The 17,243-nt window shown below is 32.8% G+C and overlaps 2 protein-coding genes across 3 annotated transcripts; one reads left to right on the forward strand and one right to left on the reverse strand.

Annotated features, from left to right (window-relative positions):
- Positions 1–901: 901 nt before the first annotated feature.
- Positions 902–5,142, forward strand: LOC101207970 (biotin carboxyl carrier protein of acetyl-CoA carboxylase, chloroplastic). Of its 2 annotated transcripts, none has more exons than XM_011650429.2 (7): positions 902–1,302; positions 2,182–2,235; positions 2,322–2,497; positions 2,583–2,898; positions 3,021–3,092; positions 4,646–4,711; positions 4,821–5,142. In XM_011650429.2, exons 1-7 carry the CDS (start codon positions 1,162–1,164, stop codon positions 4,842–4,844), a joined length of 849 nt encoding a protein of 282 aa, XP_011648731.1. In that variant the 5' UTR covers positions 902–1,161; the 3' UTR covers positions 4,845–5,142. The 2 variants fall into 2 exon arrangements, with proteins under 2 accessions (XP_011648731.1, XP_004139256.1); XM_004139208.3 differs by having other exon boundaries at positions 911–1,302; positions 2,340–2,497.
- A 662-nt stretch (positions 5,143–5,804) lies between these two features.
- On the reverse strand, positions 5,805–10,450 carry LOC101207722 (protease 2). Its single transcript, XM_004139207.3, has 11 exons — positions 10,019–10,450; positions 9,724–9,902; positions 9,099–9,321; positions 8,838–8,979; positions 8,559–8,759; positions 8,263–8,397; positions 7,995–8,123; positions 7,258–7,670; positions 6,938–7,154; positions 6,505–6,695; positions 5,805–6,228 (listed from the first exon to the last, which is right to left on the reverse strand). The coding sequence occupies exons 1-11, from the start codon at positions 10,381–10,383 to the stop codon at positions 6,051–6,053; spliced, it is 2,373 nt and encodes a 790-aa protein (XP_004139255.1). The 5' UTR covers positions 10,384–10,450; the 3' UTR covers positions 5,805–6,050.
- Between the last annotated feature and the right edge of the window lie 6,793 nt (positions 10,451–17,243).

Consider the following 17,243-nt stretch of genomic DNA (forward strand, 5'->3'; position numbering starts at 1 on the left):
AATTTGGATTTCTTACCTCACATACTCCTAATCCAAAATATAACAAATTTTTAAAATATTTATGGGTCATGCAATCAAACGAAAATGAATATTTATTCCTCTCATCATACAAATACGATTGTGATAAGTTTAAATTATCACAAAACTATTGTAACAAATAATCTTTAAATGATTCTTACTCGGTTTGGTTTAGATTTTTAAGTTGGATTGAGATTTAGCTACGATACAAGAAAAATATTCAAATCTAAACGAATATATTGTATAATATTGTTTTCATTTTCAAGCTGTTTGTTATATTTTTAAAAATATCCTTTATATTTTATTATTTTAATATTACATTTTTCCTAGTTTTTGTACTCCTCGTTTTTACAAACAAAAAACAACACTAATTTAAAATGGCATAACTATATTAAAAATTATTAAGAAATCGTTAAAATAAAATAATATTTTTATTTAAAATGTTGTAAATTGATGTGAAATGGAAAGAGACTAAGTTTGAACTTTGTTAGAAGTACAATAAAGAGAAGAGTTTTGAGTGTAATTCATAGAATTGAGTTTTATTATGTAATGGGAATGGTATAATTTTGAACAATAAATGTTAAAATTAGCTGGGAGTAAGGTTACCAAACACGATAATAAATAATTTAGGTCACCGGATTACTGACCAATTTAGTCCCTTTTGGAAAAACTAATTTAAACTTAAGGCTAACCAAATTTGGGGATTTTGGGCACCAAAACAAAGGGTTTAGTTAAAAAACACAGACAGAGAATAAAAGAAATTAGAAAATGAGAAAGTGAAGTTTGATACTTAGGTATATATGATAAAGATGATTGAAAATGTAAAGGAAATGTTGAGAATTGGGAATTGAGTTAGGAAATAAAGGGAAAGAGAAATGTCACGTGGTAGTTAAGAAAATAGACCCCATTTTACCAAAGGCAAGTGGCAACAAAGGGCGAGAGCGAGTTAATCTCATCTTCCTCTCTCCGTCTCATTGGTTTCATCGTCTTTCTCTTTCCCTTCGCCACCTCCATCTACACCGGCGGACATTACTAAGCTCTCTCTCTCTCTCTCTCTCTCCCCCCTTCCTCTTCTTTCCACAACAATCTCTTTTTTCATTCTCCAACCAGATTCATTTTTTTCTCTCCATCTCCTATCATCCAATGGCTTCAGCCTCAGCAGCTTCCGCAGTCGCCAAACCTCCCTCCACTTCTCTGCCTCCTCGCACTTTCAACTACACCACCTCTCATTCTTCGCTCTCCTTTCGCCTACCCAACAAGCCCAAACTCCGAATCTTCACAAGGGTATGCGCCAATTCATCTTCTTCTTCTTTTTTTCTTCCACTTTTAACTAGATTCTTTCTATCTTATTTCTCCCAATTGTTGTCATTTTACGTGATGCGTTTCTGATTTACGATTCTCCTGCAATTTTTTCTTTTTCTGGGTTGGTTTTGAATTTCTCTGCGTGCTAATTGGTTTTGTGATTTGGAAAGAATCTGGAAGAGTGTGTTTGGAGGGTTCTTTTGAATGGAATTCTTGGACTGTTTTTGCTGTTATGTTGAAGTTCGAAAGCGATTTTAAAGAGTGAAAGAGACGTAGATTTGGTGTAAGTCGGGTACAGGTAGCATATAATTCAGGGGGCCATGTTTCTGGAAACGTATACAAAACAAACTCCTCCAACTTTTGTAATGGCATGTAGTTTGAGAGAGAAGCAAGGATATCGTCAGAAGCTCCCAAATGAATAAAGTCTTTAAAAGGGTAGTTATGTATGGAAAGGGAAAGTGTCCTTTTTGGTGGTTGCTATAGTTTGTAACTAGTGATGTAAGCATATATCACAGATATGTTTTTAAGTAGTTTTCGGAGTATTCTTTTTCACAAATGGTCATGGTTCAGGTTCAGTGAAGTCTATTTCATCTGTCTATTGTCTATCAGATTCAAAATCCATCTGTTATAGCATTTTAGGTGGAACAACTAATGAACTCTAACTTAATAACTATTAAATCTTTTGGTGATCTCAATACTCATTACTCAATTTACTTGAGATCCATTGTTATTTATTTGGAGTTTTGTCAATGCTAATGATTGCATTGATCTATACCACTTCAGCTGAAAATCTATTTTCCATGCCATGCTGTTACCCTCTCATGATTAGAGCATGTGATATACGTTAGCATTATGTTGCAGGGGGTGCAGCCTGTTCGTAAGCATTCAACTCTCATTCGAGCACAATTGAACGAGGTATGTATGCTTACTTCAAATTCTAATTGTAGAAGGATTTTATTTTGTTGAAGTATTCACTCCTTCCTAACGTCCTGTCCTTGAAGTTGTCTGTTTCATTGAAGGATCCCGTTGATGTACCTACTGTTGCAAAGATTACATCTGAATCTGATGATTTAGCATCAGATGGAAGTGCTAAGCCATCGAGTGATCAATCTTCTAAAATTTTGGCAACGGAAGAGTCCATCTCTGAGTTCATTACTCAAGTTTCAAGCCTTATCAAGTGAGCTAGCTCAATCTCTGAACTTTTTCTCTAAAGTAACCTACATATGGATGTGGTTATAACATGTTCCTTTACCTGCTCCCAGACTAGTTGATTCCAGAGATATTGTAGAGTTGCAATTGAAACAGCTCGACTGTGAAGTGGTGATTCGGAAAAAGGAGGCCTTACCACAGCCACCACCTCCTGCTGCCATTCCAATGATGTATGCACCCCCACCGTCAGTAGCACAGTCAGCTCCTCCCCCTATGCCTGCTGCACTACCAGCGCCTGCTTCTGCTTCAAGTCCTCCATCTTCACCTCCGCCTGCCAAGTCAGCTGCATCCTCCCTTCCACCTCTTAAATGTCCTATGGCTGGCACATTCTACCGTTGTCCAGGACCTGGACAACCACCATTTGTGAAGGTAAATTTTATGGCCAATGCTAAATAGTATTTCATAAATAAATTTATTTGAATGGTTCTGCTGCAACATCTATTTTGATGGTAAATCTGCTTTTGGGAATATTTGTGGAATTCTTCCCACAGGTTGGCGATCGAGTTAAGAAGGGGCAAGTTTTATGCATCATTGAGGCCATGAAATTAATGAACGAAATAGAAGTAAGATTTCCCATCTCCATCCACTTAAATCTTATGAATATGAGAAGTTATTTTGAATTTTACAGTTGATAGTCAATCCATATTCTACCACTGCTTGCTAACTCACTGTCTTCCTTCAGTTTTATGCCCCGTTCCCTGTTTTCCTTGCTAACAGTATATTCTATACCTACCATTTGGTATTGTCTATTGATGAGGGACTGTACTAGAATCACTATCGGATTCACATAGTTTCCGAATTTTACATTCACTGTTTATAATGGCTTCATTATGGATGAAACAATCACTAAATACAGGAAAGATGGAACAATAATCTACTAATTATGAGTTAACATTCATAACAACAATTTACGGGGAACAAAATTAGATCAGACCATTTTAGTTTGCTTCTTATTCTTCCATATGAACAATTTACCCCACAATATATATGTGAATCAGGGTAAATCTCCTATTACTCCTGCCCAATCCACAACCTATATTTGGTTCTTTGATAATTTCTAGTGATACAATTTATTGATCAACGAACTTTCATACAACAAATTATAAACAACCACAAAGGGAACTTACACAAAGGTGTTTGCACTGGCATTAATTACAAGAGGGGAAAAAAGGAGAGAATGAAGAGAGACATCAAGAAGAAACCTTAAAACTATAGGACACATTTGGACATATGTAACTCGATCCTATTAAAGAAAGATTGTAGCATCGAGATGAAACCCTGAAGTGAATAGCCTCCCGCACATGGTCCCAATCCTCTCTATTTTGAAAAAGTTGACAGTTCCTTTCCTTCCTAATATCCCAAAATGTAGCATTAATAGCTGGAATCCAAATAAATCTTAGCTTTATGATTCATATCCAAACCATAAAGCTTTTGGTTCAAGGACCTAACACCATCCGTATGGGAGCACCAAGAGACACCAAAAGGGTTAAGTAGATTAGTCCACAATTTTTAGCTAACCTAGAACCGCAAAAATATATCCTCATTCTTAAAGCATAAATAAGCAACAATAGTGGACATGCAAAAAAGTGAGCTTAAAAATACGAAAGAACACGAAGACATATGAAAAGGTGAACCTACAAAAGCTAGAGTTAACCTAATTGAGGAAACGATATCATTGGAGTTTCAATGTAAGACGATACCATGTTAAATCACTACTAAACCCAAAAATTTAAGTGGATGGGTTGTGGTGCATTTTATAGTATGGAAAATTTTAGGAAGTATGTTTACATGAGTTTAGAAGTTCAGTAAAATTGTAAAACATTTTAATTTTAGAAGTTACATTATCGTACGAAGTGTATATTGCAATATATTACATAAAAAGAGGTAATAATCTGCCCACAATGAAGACATACATTCGACCATGGACATCTGTTCGGTCAATTGAACTTGAGAATAATTTTATTGATTCTGATTTTGAATTCCTAGAATGCTGTTATCGAGCCACCCTTAAAGTTAATATAGAGTTGAATAATGTCTCGTTGTCAGCTACTACTCAGAACACTAGTTTGAGTCACAACATATGCTAATGTTTGCTCTTAAATAAACTAATCTTCAGGCTGATCAATCGGGCACCATAGTCGAGGTTATTGCAGAGGATGGGAAGCCTGTTAGTGTTGGCACGGTAAGTCATTCAAACGATTACAGTTAATTGTAATGAATAGCTTAACTCTACATACATTATTTGTTTTCCTGGATTCATGGACTTGTTGTGTCTTCTGGTTTCTTTGCAGCCTTTGTTTGCCATTCAACCTTAGACAAATCCTGTTTCGAATACACGTGACGGGTTAAGCAGATGAGATTAAGATGAGTTTGGGAAGCAAATTGAGTTTCCGAGAAAGTTTCAGTTGTGAGTTAGTTATGTTAGTCTCTATTTTTATCCCTCTTCTTCTTTTTTCCTCTTTAATTGAGTGTAGTCAGAGAGAGATTGTGTTGATGAATGTCAATTCCTTTTACCAGTTTTTGTGGGAACTTTCTTCCTTCTTTGTGATATCTGATATAAATATATTTATCCTTTAATAAGAACTGCTTATTTGGTACCTTCTTTTAGTTGAACCCCAATTGTTTCAATTTTAATTACCCAAATTGAAGTTCTTCATCTAGTAAATGCTTTTTTCACATCAATTTTGAATGAATAATCCACTTCCCCTACATCTTTGAAATAGAAAAATTACAATTTGACTTTGAAATTCGATTTGTAGGTTTCACATTTTGAATATTTGGTATCAATAGTGACCAAAAATACATATAGATGCAAGTCGGTAGAGAACCTTTTAGTGGCTGAACTAGCGCAATAAACTCGGGTGAAAAATCTAATCTTGCAATGCACTGTTTACTTCAACATCAATATTTGTTGTAGCAAATAATTTAAACAAAGGTATGTAAATGCATTAGGCAGGGTTAAATGCAACGTGTATGGGTCAGTCGTCACATCCCTATTATCAAGATCTTGCATGGAACTTCAATTTGCAAGACTTTTTCAAAACAATTATTTCCATGGTTGGTTCCAAAAAGCAACCCATCATTGTTTTCTCTTTAGGGTAGGTGTTTCAAAACAGGACTGTTGTAGAATCTCCGTGTATAGTTGGATTTCATCCTCATGATTTGATAAAACTCCATACACATGAATTTTAAACGTCTTTAGACTAGAGGATCTAAAATTCTAGCTTATTTCATAACCATATAAACTAAATTTGTAAGCAATGATAAACAACAAATAAACAAAAAAACAGCCCATGGTTGTAAAGCTTGTGTTTCTGGTAATTTATAATTTGTCTAACAAGGTAATTTCATGTCTGTCGTTTACCCATGGACACAACCAAAGAAATTAATAATAATAAATAAGAAAAAGACATATGCACCCTCACCTCTATTCTATTATAATCTAATCTAAACCTAACCTTGATTACCATGTCCCCACAACAGCTTATATGAATAATCTTTAATTCTTAAACATTGAAGTTCTACGATTCCATCGCCTTCATAAGAAATGCCGTTTCTAAAGCTGATTCTTTACAGTGCAAATACCTGTTTTCCTCCACTATGTCTATTGTTAAATTGAGAATTACCGGACGTTTTGGATCATAAATACTATAATCCCGCACTCGAGCAATCCATTTCGCGGCTTCCCATACCCCAAATCTGTGCAACACAAACAAAAAGATTGAACATCGCATTATGACTAGACTATGACCAATAAAACTAGATGAGTATATGATACGATCGGAAAAGAAAAATGAATACAAGCTGAAATATGATATGTTAATACAAGTTCTAATACAATTAGTTCAGCCAAGTGCAATATCCTGAACGCTTGTACAAACCAATTTTCTTCTCTAAGTAAGAAACATGGACAAGGAAGCAACTATGACATATTCAAGCATAGGAACTTAGACTAGCAGCAGAAAAGACGATTACCTTGTATTAAAGGAAGAGGTAATCAAGACAGCAGGGTATGCGGCATCCTTCTGTATGTTATCATAGGGAGAGTATCTGCGTATTGCATGAAAATCATCTTCATTTCCTGGGTATCCAAATTCTTCATAGTCAGCAGGAGTTAGTGGTATAATGGGATTAAGGAGTGTGCTTATTGGATCTAGAAATGGAACCTGGAACAAAATGGAAGAGTTAGTGAAACAAAATGAAATAAAGCTAAATTTGGTCATACTTTTCTTAAGGAAAATTCTTCTAAAACAAGCAGAGGAGGCAGGAAGAAGAAAATAAATTGATCGTAGTAAAAGAGTAGTCTTTATACAAGGGAATCCTTCCAACCAACTTAATAAGTAACATAAAATGCAACTAGTATGCAAAAAAATAAATGAAGAAAGAAAGAAAGAAGATGGAAGCATACTTTCAAAATAGCAGCTCGAAACAATTCTGGGCATTGATTGATAGCAGAGGCAACCAAAAGTCCTCCGGCGCTATAGCCCCAACCAGCAAGCTTGTCCTCATTTACAATCTGTCTTTCAGCAAGGAACTTCGCACATGAAATATAATCTTGAACTGAATTGAACTTTTTTATACGCCTACCATCTTGATGCCACTTCTTACCCCCTCCACCTCCACCTCTGGAAGCAAAGCATCAACGTATATTTCAGGGCCAAACAACAGGAAATGACATGTCAAATTCGAGATAAAGAAGTTTTGATGGAAGTACAAATGCTTACAAACCTAACATCAGCATATGCAATTACCCAACCACGATCAAGAAGGCTTTTTAACTCACTACGCCACCGTTTGTCAAGTAGCTCACCATAAGCTCCATGTACATGAAGTAATCCAGGGTTTTCGTTTTCTTTTTTACACTTATAAGAGTATACGACGGTTAAAGGAACCAAGACTCCATCATCTGATGAGACATTGTAGTGTTCACAAGCATAGTATTCAGAAAGGCTGTTCCACATCTGTTCATCAAAGTTGGCTTCACCCACAGAGTTCTCCAACGCATTAGATATTTCTCTTGATCCTCCAGCAGAAGAAGTTGTTCCATATAGAATTCGTGTTCTTTCATGAAGAATGCTTTGCTGCTGGATGATATTCCATTTCCCATCTGATAGGTTATAATCAACCACGGCATCAGGCATCTGTTTGAAATATAAATAAACATTAACGGACAGCACATGGTCAGACAGACATCTGCCTGAAGTCTAATTAGGTTAGGTTCTTAGAATCACTACATTCCAAAGGATAAGTTGCTAAGCCAGCGCTAACATGGGTAAACATCTTTTGTATGCCTTACAATATGGCCTATTTCTGTATATCCTTAGATAGTTCATTTGACCAATGAAATTATTTCTTGTCCAAAAAAGTATTCATCATAAATATGTGCCACAACCACCGGACAGTTATAGGCAACACTATTCGCAAAAACAATTTTAAGAATAAATGACCGGCAGAAATTCACATACCACAGGCGACGAAATAGTAAATCGCATCGTCGATGAATAAAAGTCATAATTCGGTCCCGAGGAAATCTGAGATACATGCTTCGGAAGAGGCAGATATTGTAGTTCAAGTTCTTTGAGACTGATCGGTCCCTGGCACATCGAAAGTGACAGATGAAGGAATAAGTAATGGTAGTCAAGGTCTAGCTTAATTATACGATAACTGTAGCTGCTTATTGTATGCAACAGGATCCATAGATGGTCCTAAGTCCTACAGTTCCAGAAATCAGACCTTTCCACCAACAGGCAAGGGTAGACGAACAGCACAGAGGCTAAATTTCCTGCCTTCCCTAAGTATAAGCACCAAATGTGTGTGACAGAAATCAACATCCACGATTACAAAGTCGGGGTCATCAACAAACACATGCTGCACTACATCAGAAAATTGGTTGCTTAAGAAAATGTTTTGGACTAAGAATTGCCAAGACAGATAAAAGAAAAACCACATTCATTGTACTGTTGAAGTTTTTGGGTCATTCGGAGTAACGGGGTCAATAAGGAAAACAAGTCCCAATGAACAAAACCAACCTCCCATGTTCTTAAGGTAGAGTCAACCTTAAGGGGGCTTCGAAGAAGATAATGAGAATCAACGCGTTCATGACCTTTACTAGCATCCGTAAACAAATAAAGATCTCCAAGATGATGTTCCACTATGCAATGGGCCAATTCTTCACACTCCCAAATTAACTTCATACCCGATAATGGATCAGCAGCATCAATCAGAAAGACCTGAAATGTGAGGCAACAAAAATATAATTTCAACTGACCTAAGTACAAACTAAGAAGTTCTTCAGATATCATACTTACCTTGGAAGATGTAGGAGAGAACCGATTAACAGTAACAAAACGAAAGTCTTTCGTGTGTCGAATGTAAACATGAACATCGTCATCTTTTTCTTCAAGAAGCAAAGTATCTTCATCGATTGATCCAATCGTGCTACAATACAATCTAAAGAAAACAAAATACAGGAACAAGCACATTCCATCTCAACTTCACAGCCATATTCAACATGGAAGGAGTAAAAACACAAATAAGGAGGAACTGTGCATAGAAACTAATGTACCAACCTACATGGTCTTTTATTTTGATCAGTGACAACGTAGAGCAATGACTGACCACCTTTGGCCCATGCCAAATTAGAAACTCGATCGACTTGAGGCTTACTACATAAAGAACCAGAACTCAAATTCTTTACAGATAATCTGAAGTAGTCATTGTCCTTGTCATACATAGTATATGCAAGAAACCGATGATCTGGAGACACTTCTGATAGTTCCTCATACGCATAACCTACCATAATAATTAAGGGGATGAGATTTAACATGTTCCAAACACAAAGGGGAGAGTAAAAGATGACCAGCAGGGGAAAAAAATCAGAAATCCAAGCTCTTTTGCTTGCAGACAATTGCTTCATTTTATGAGATTAAAAAAAAAAAATTGTGCTGCAGTAAGAAGTAGAAATCTCTTATTCCCCATGAACTAGCCTAATAGTAATTTTGAGATATACACCATTGAAAGAGGCACTTTTAATCGTTTGGAAAAAAAAAGATTGAAACGTAGTTTTAATGGATAAAGATAATCTATCTTGAATTCGCTCTTCGTTTTTTAAAAAGATAATCCTAAGTCCCCATAAAAGAAAATTTTGAACCAAAGGAGAAAAAGAATAGCACAAAAAAAAAATGTAAGAACAACCTCCGAATCTCTCAGCTTCTTGATTATAATCAATCAACTTCTGCTCAATTTTCTGGCCAGAAACATAATCAAATCCAGCAGAAGGAGATTTGTTGGAAATGAACTCTTCATGTAAGCTCGCTAATCTGCGGCAGAGAACAGGATATTGCTTTCCTTCTTCAACTCTTCGATAATACAACCTGCGGCGATTGACATTCGCCTTCAAAGAGATCAACAGTAGTTGAGGTAAAGAAATCGATTCTTAACGGCATACATTAACAATAACATAAAGAGTTCACAATCACAAAAACCCTACCAAGGTCCCCAGCGAAGTGGAGGAGTTGAGAGTTCGAAAGCCAAGCGAGAAGCCATTTCAGACTGAAGCTTACTCTGTAGGCGTTCTGTCCCGCCCATTACAGCCTCCGTATACTTCTCCTCCTGCTCCATGTAAACGTCCATATGGCGCATCGCTACCTTGTCGTTCAAGCTTGACATCCAACTGTAAGGATCCTCCCAAGTTATCTCGTGCAATGTGAAGCTCTGTGGCTTTTTTGGAGGCTTCGGCGGCGCCGGCGGTGCTGGCGGCTGCGGTGTCTTTGGTACTTTGTAGTGGAGGCATCGCCCGAAATCGCCGTGAAGATGAGTGCGGCGGTGACGGAGGACTGCGCGAAGTCGGTTCATTGCCGGAGAAATGATAGTAGAGGGAGTCGGGGCAGAGTTTTTGCAACTATTGCCCTTTACCGGTTCTGGTCGGTTCAGTTCGGTTTGATTACAGTAAACCACAATGCAATCTACAAATTTAATTCCATTTTTTAAAATGAATAACGAGACAAATAAATTTAGGAATAGGAATACTTTAATTATCAAACATACTCTATATTTTTCAAATTTAACTCTATCAGTAATTATTCTATTTTATATTTTAGAATTCATATATATATTCTTTCAATATTTTGGTTTTGATTGTGATCTCTTTATTTTCACAATTCATTTTCATACTTGAACTTGTTAAAACGTGATTATTTTAGGGTTTAGGGTATTAAATGAAATTAAGTATATTATTTAACCGATATAGATTTTAAAATTTCGCCATTAATTATTTTCTAAAACAATTTAATGACATAATAAACAACATACAGTAAGAGATTGTTATTTTTAAACTATATGTTTGTTGTTACGATTATTACAAAGTATACATTAGGTACATGACACAAAATTATTTATGTCTACAACCCACATAATACATATGTGATACCCATGACTTGATATGCTTCTGATACATTATTATTTTACACTACTGATATCCACTTTGATATACACATGATATAGAATGACATACACTTGGTATACAATTGAGTTGAACTTGTACTTCTCTCGTGGAAAATGTGTTTACATGCTTACAATTCTCTTTAACTCAATATGTCACCCATTACAATTTGTCGTATAAAATTTAATTTGATAAAGTGTATTAATAACTTAAAGTTTGTGATTGGAACCCTCTATCTGCCCTTAGAAAATATATAAAAACAAAAACAAACAATATCATACCATTCTATAGATATTTCAAATGCTTTTGAGTTTGCAATAAATTTTTTAATTAAAAAACAAAAGGAAAAAAAAAAACTTCCCAAAACTTATATTGTCAGCGCCTATCGAGCCTCATGGGCCTTGGCCCAATTTCTTCCACATTGAAAGCCGATGAAAAGTCTCTGTGGGCTAAGTTTGATTTCTTTTCAACGATTCAATGGAAAATTTTCATATAGGAGTATTTAAATCATTAAATACTTATACAAATTAATTATTAACAAATCTCCAAAGAGAAAGCACTTGCATATGTAATCGTAAGTTTTGTTAGTGTCACATTATAAAGTAAGGTTGTATGTATAAGTTCAGGCTTCAACGACTCACTTGCTAGTACACACTTCTTATAAATTATAAATCTTCATTAATCAACATATATAAAGTTGCATGTGCATTGAATAACTATTCTACCCATCAAGATATATGTACTAACCAAGCGGGTTTGAAATGTCAAGGTTGGAATTTTATGTAAATATCGAATTGATATAACTTCATTGTTTGGAAAGTGTTATGGTTAGTTAATTAAGCGTTGATTATGACCTATAACTAGACTATGATAGACTATTTTCAATCATCATTTATCTAATATAAGACAACATTCATGTTCTGCATATTGCAAGATCTTAGAACATAACATCTAAGTAAATAAAAATCTTGAGTTAAAAAAAATGGAAATTATATAAAAAATAGAACATTGAAGATGCTACTACATCATATTGGTACACGAACTATATATTTGCGTATGAAACGACTATATAATCACGTGCAATGAAGACCATAAAATTAGAAGGAGAAAAAAAAAACTTGAACTGAACCAAGCGGTTAATTACTAGAAATAGAGAAAAAAACGAGAAATTTTCTCAATTGGAATTTTGGGGCCATAATGCGTGCTAACAAGACCTAATAAATACAAACACGATGCGATTAAGACATGCATTCCATTTTTTAAAATTAAACGTTTCAAATGTTCTTCTATGTTTATTGTACTCAAACAACAAGTTTTGAAAACTAAAAAAACACACGCACACGCACAAAACTTTAATTATCTTACTTATAATTGAATTATATTACAAAGAATGTCTAATTATAAAAGAACGTATAGGGAGACGATTTTACCGATTAAAAGTCTAAATCAATTCACGTATAAAAATTAGAAATTTAATCGATACAAATTACAAATATTACGTGATATTTTTCAAACGAAATATAATCATTCCACTTACCATATTCCATGGTTTAGATTAATACAATATAATCATCCATGAAAAGTGTTTAACGATATAATCCTCGATGTTCCATGAATTTAAATGAATATTTTCAACGATAAAACATCAACAGCAACAAAAATGTAAAGATCTCAATTTTTCGATCATACGTATACAACAAAAATATCGACATGTCAATTAAAACGGGAAAATAAGAAAGAGTGGGAAAGGGTATAGAAAAGATAATTAGCAAAACCCAATGACTATGTTGGAGGCAATGCAGCAGAGCTACGTGGAAAACAGACATCCATTTAATTTAAATAATTATATCTCTCTTTTTTTATTTATTGTACTATGAAAATTAAACAAACGGAATTAAGCATAAATAAACAACTGATAAAATCCCCCAATGGTGACCAAATCTATATCAACCAAAGATCATGATTGGTCACCACCCAACAAATTTTATAAATACTCAAATCAGTTTCTTCAAGACTGACATTGACGGGAAATTTCAAACTATAATAATATATTCTTATTAAAAATCAAATCTCATACTATACCTTATTTATTATATATTTGTCGCAATTAATTATACTTCTTTTAAGTACATGTGACAAAATCAATGTATGGATTAAATCGAATACTTATTATTAATTATAACATGAGTTTACAGATTCCTATGCCAAAAAAAAAAAAAATTATGGTTTTTCTCTATTCTCAACTTTTTATAGAATCAAAAAACCCTTTTTCCCCAAACAAGTTTGGATTATTTTTTTTCTTCTTTTCTTCAAAGTTACAAACAAGTTTGGGGTTCCTCTATACAAAATTAAGAATCAAGGGTTTTGCCTTTTATTTGGTAGACAATGAGAGAGATGGTTGAAGGGTATTTTGGTAATATGGTCTCGTGTTCCCTCGTTTCTTCATATTTTGACTAAACTTACTCTCATATACGTATGTTTTGTCAAATCACTGTACACTAGTTCAATTTTACTTGTCACGAAAAACATTTAAAGTAATAGTACCGTTTGTGAATTTCATTAACCTTATGTTTTTGTTTTTCAACTTTAATGTAATATTGAGTTAAAGTTACGATATTTTGAACTAAAGTTCAAGAATTAATTAATTATCACCGTGGTTATTAAACTATTATTTAAAATTATTTAATTTTGTCAATTTTAATATATTTTTAAAATGCCAATTTACATTTGTTACACTCCATTATTTTGATTCTTATTTGATTTTTTAAAAATGCAAATTTAAAAAAAAAAAATTAACACAAAGCAAAATAAACACTTTCAATAAATAATTAAATGAATTTGAGATACAATAGTTTTAGAATATGCAAATTTTTTTAGAGGTTAAAATATAATAGAAGGTAGATTGATTTTGTCCCATAAATTTTATTTTACCAATAAAATATATAGAATGCGAGAATCAAATATTTTTCATCGAAGTTGATAATATAAATTTATTTTTGAATAAGTTACTCAACCTTTAATAGAGTTAATTATCACTTTAGTTCACACTCAATAAAATATACTATTTAAATACTCTCTTGTATGAGATAAGTTGGTGTTTTAGTGAAAGATTCACAAACTTGATTCTCAAAAGATTCATCGTATATTTATATATATATATGTTAAAATTTGTTTGTGTATATGTTTATTATGTAAGTGGGTGAATGAGAGGAATACAAACAAAAATAATAAAAGAATTGAAATGAGAAAAGGAAAAAAGAAAATAAGAATCTAAACCGTACAAGTAAATTAGATATGGGAAAAGTGAAATTAGGGTGATTAAAATTCTAAAAAAAGCAAATCTCGAGGAAATTAAATCCTAAAAATAGTAAAGGATGCAAAGACCAAAGATGGAAAACATCGCCTTGTCGGAAGGGAAGCATGAAGCGCACTAGTTAAGGACCGTAGGATGGGAGGGAATGAAGGGCTCCGAGACGTCCTACGTGGAAGAGAGGGATGGAGCGTCTCGGTTGCCGACAAGGAGTACATGGATCCACGTGGGATCACGAGGACCGTGGGGACCACATGGAAGCGCACGTGTCAACCACCGACGTCCCATCCAGTTGACCGTAGATTGCGGGATCTTTGTACGGACTCTTTTTTTCACCTTTTCCTTTTCTTCCCTTTTTATTATCTTTCTTTTCCCTCTCTTCTGTGTCCCCCCACCTCTTGCTCTTCCCCTCCATTTTCTTTCTTCTCTTTTATTTTATATCATTTTCTCTTCAACCTCACTTGAATTCAGTTCTTCTTTCCAAAATATTTCAAATTTGGTGTCTTACAGATGCTCCTCCTGCTTCTCAAAACGGGAGCACCATACATCTGTAATTCTTTCATAATTGGAAGTTGTGTTTCTGTTCTTCTTCAACTTTTAAAAATATCTAATAAATCTTCGTAAGATCTTATGTCTAATAGAATCTACAAATTTTGAAAATTTTAATACTGTCTATTAGTTAAAGAGATTCTTTAAAGTTAAAAAAAAAAAGTATGTCTAGATAATAAATTTGTGATAAGCTTATAAACACAAAATTTATCAAATATTTAATTGGAGCAATCTAATAAGATATAAAGTATACATATGCTAGTATTTTGCTATATATTCTCTTTATACAATACTGTTCATGAATTGATTATTATGCATTTTCCTAACGAAAAAATTGAGTAGATAATTGAATTATTAACGATTATAATCATAATTTGAAAAGTATGATCTCAATTTACGTTGTTTATTGTCAAATTATAAAATAAAAAATTTAAATATCATTAATTGATGTTTATTGTCAAATTATAAAATAAAAAATTTAAATATCATTTTGATCGATCAACAACCATATTAATAAAAATGTTATAGAAGTTGGTCAATGTAGACAACAAAAATGATTAAATTAACACCAGAATAGTATTATATGTCAAAAAAAGAAAATTGAAAAAGTATGAACTTTTTTATAATATGGTATAACAAAATCACAACATATCAGAAAAAGAACCCTTTTTCAGGTAGGGGACTTTACATAAATAATATAATACATATAAAATAAAATTATTGAATATGAAAAATTGGAGTTCCAAATTCCCACACGTAGTCATTTCATATCATTGCCTAAAAAGAACCAAACCTAAAGCTAAACCTAGAGTGGAGAATTATTTGGGTAAAAGAAAACCCTACTAAAATTAAAACCTTGTGTTTTTAACCATTGTAGCTCGGCTTAAGATTCTAACTCATCTCTCGACTTTCAAATAATAATTTGCGTCTTATCCATTAAGTTTATGTTTGAACTCACAAAAATAAAAAATTTATCAACTAAGATAGATTGGTGTAATTATAACACTGATGCATGTAATTAATTCGATATAAAATTTATTATTACAACGATATGTTTATATAATTAACTGTATAACTTTGAATGATTTAGACCTAATTAACCATTTTGGTTTTTTATTTTGAAAATAAAACATATTTTCTCTCCATACCTTACTTTAGTTTTTATATTTATTAAGCAAAATAGTTAATTATTAGCTAGATTTCAAAAATAAAAAAATATTTATATATTTTTTAATAATCAAAATTTGACTTGATTTTTTAAAACATTTGTTAAATTTAGGGGGAGAATTTGTTAAAAGTCGATTTTTAAACTAAACTGCTATTGAACCGACTAATATCGATTTACTAAATGTTCAAACCGATTCCCACTATAAAGAAGTACAAAGAGATAATTGTTTGATAAATCAATTAGTTTAAGCCCTTTTAATTTTCTTTGACGAAATCATCTTTCGATTCGTTAAGTTTTGGTTGTTCGAGTTGATTTTTCAATCCATGATTGTTCATACCAAGTAAAAATAGATAGCAGGGTGATTTGCATAAACATTTGGAAAAAGTAAGGAAATTATGCTCTAAAAAAAGTAAGTTAGGAAAGAGTAAAAAATATGTAATAATTTGGACTTTTAAATATGATTCTGAAGATGGAAAATGCAAAGACTTTTGAACTTTAAAGTGTCATATCAGTCAAAAGGGGAAAGAGAAAACACATCTGATATGCTTCATTTATTACTTCCTATCATATATAACTTTTATACTCCAAATTGGGGCTAACAAAAAATCATTCTAAAAACCAATCTTTTCTTTTGTTGTTGTTTTTTCTTTAATTTATAAAAAGTAAGGTTAATGACTTTTCTCATACCAACCCCTTTTTGTACTATTTTTAACTTGGACTAGTTTAATGCCACGATAAATAAAAATTAGAAACTCAATCGATAATTAGGGTTTTATTTCATTGACATACAGATTGTTAATATAAAAAATACCCTACTTTTATATTGGATTTTTTTTAGTTCTTCTACTCGAATGAAATATATTAGACTCGTTATAGTTCAATTGGTTTAAACTTGTCTCTAGATAAAAAGTTAATATCCGAATCGTATTCGATACTAATTGTATTATCAAAAAAGAAGTTTTTTCTTTTGAGTCATATTGTTTGGTAACCGTTTTGTTTAGTTTTTAAAAGCTAAATCTATCCTCTAATAATTTTTGCACGGCTAAATTTAAAATTCTGAAAGCAAGTTTTAAAAAGAAATTTGTTATGGGAAGCAAAACCTTAAATAGGTCGGTGAAAATTTGTAAATAATTTTAATATTTTGGTTTTTTTTTTATTTTCATTAAAAGAAAAGTTGTTTTTTCGTTTTTTTTTTTTTTTTTTTTTTAAGTTTTTAAACTGTTGCTTTGTTTTTTTAATTAATGATA

Source organism: Cucumis sativus, chromosome 2 (assembly GCF_000004075.3).
Source record: "Cucumis sativus cultivar 9930 chromosome 2, Cucumber_9930_V3, whole genome shotgun sequence".
NCBI classification, from domain to species: Eukaryota; Viridiplantae; Streptophyta; class Magnoliopsida; order Cucurbitales; family Cucurbitaceae; genus Cucumis; species Cucumis sativus.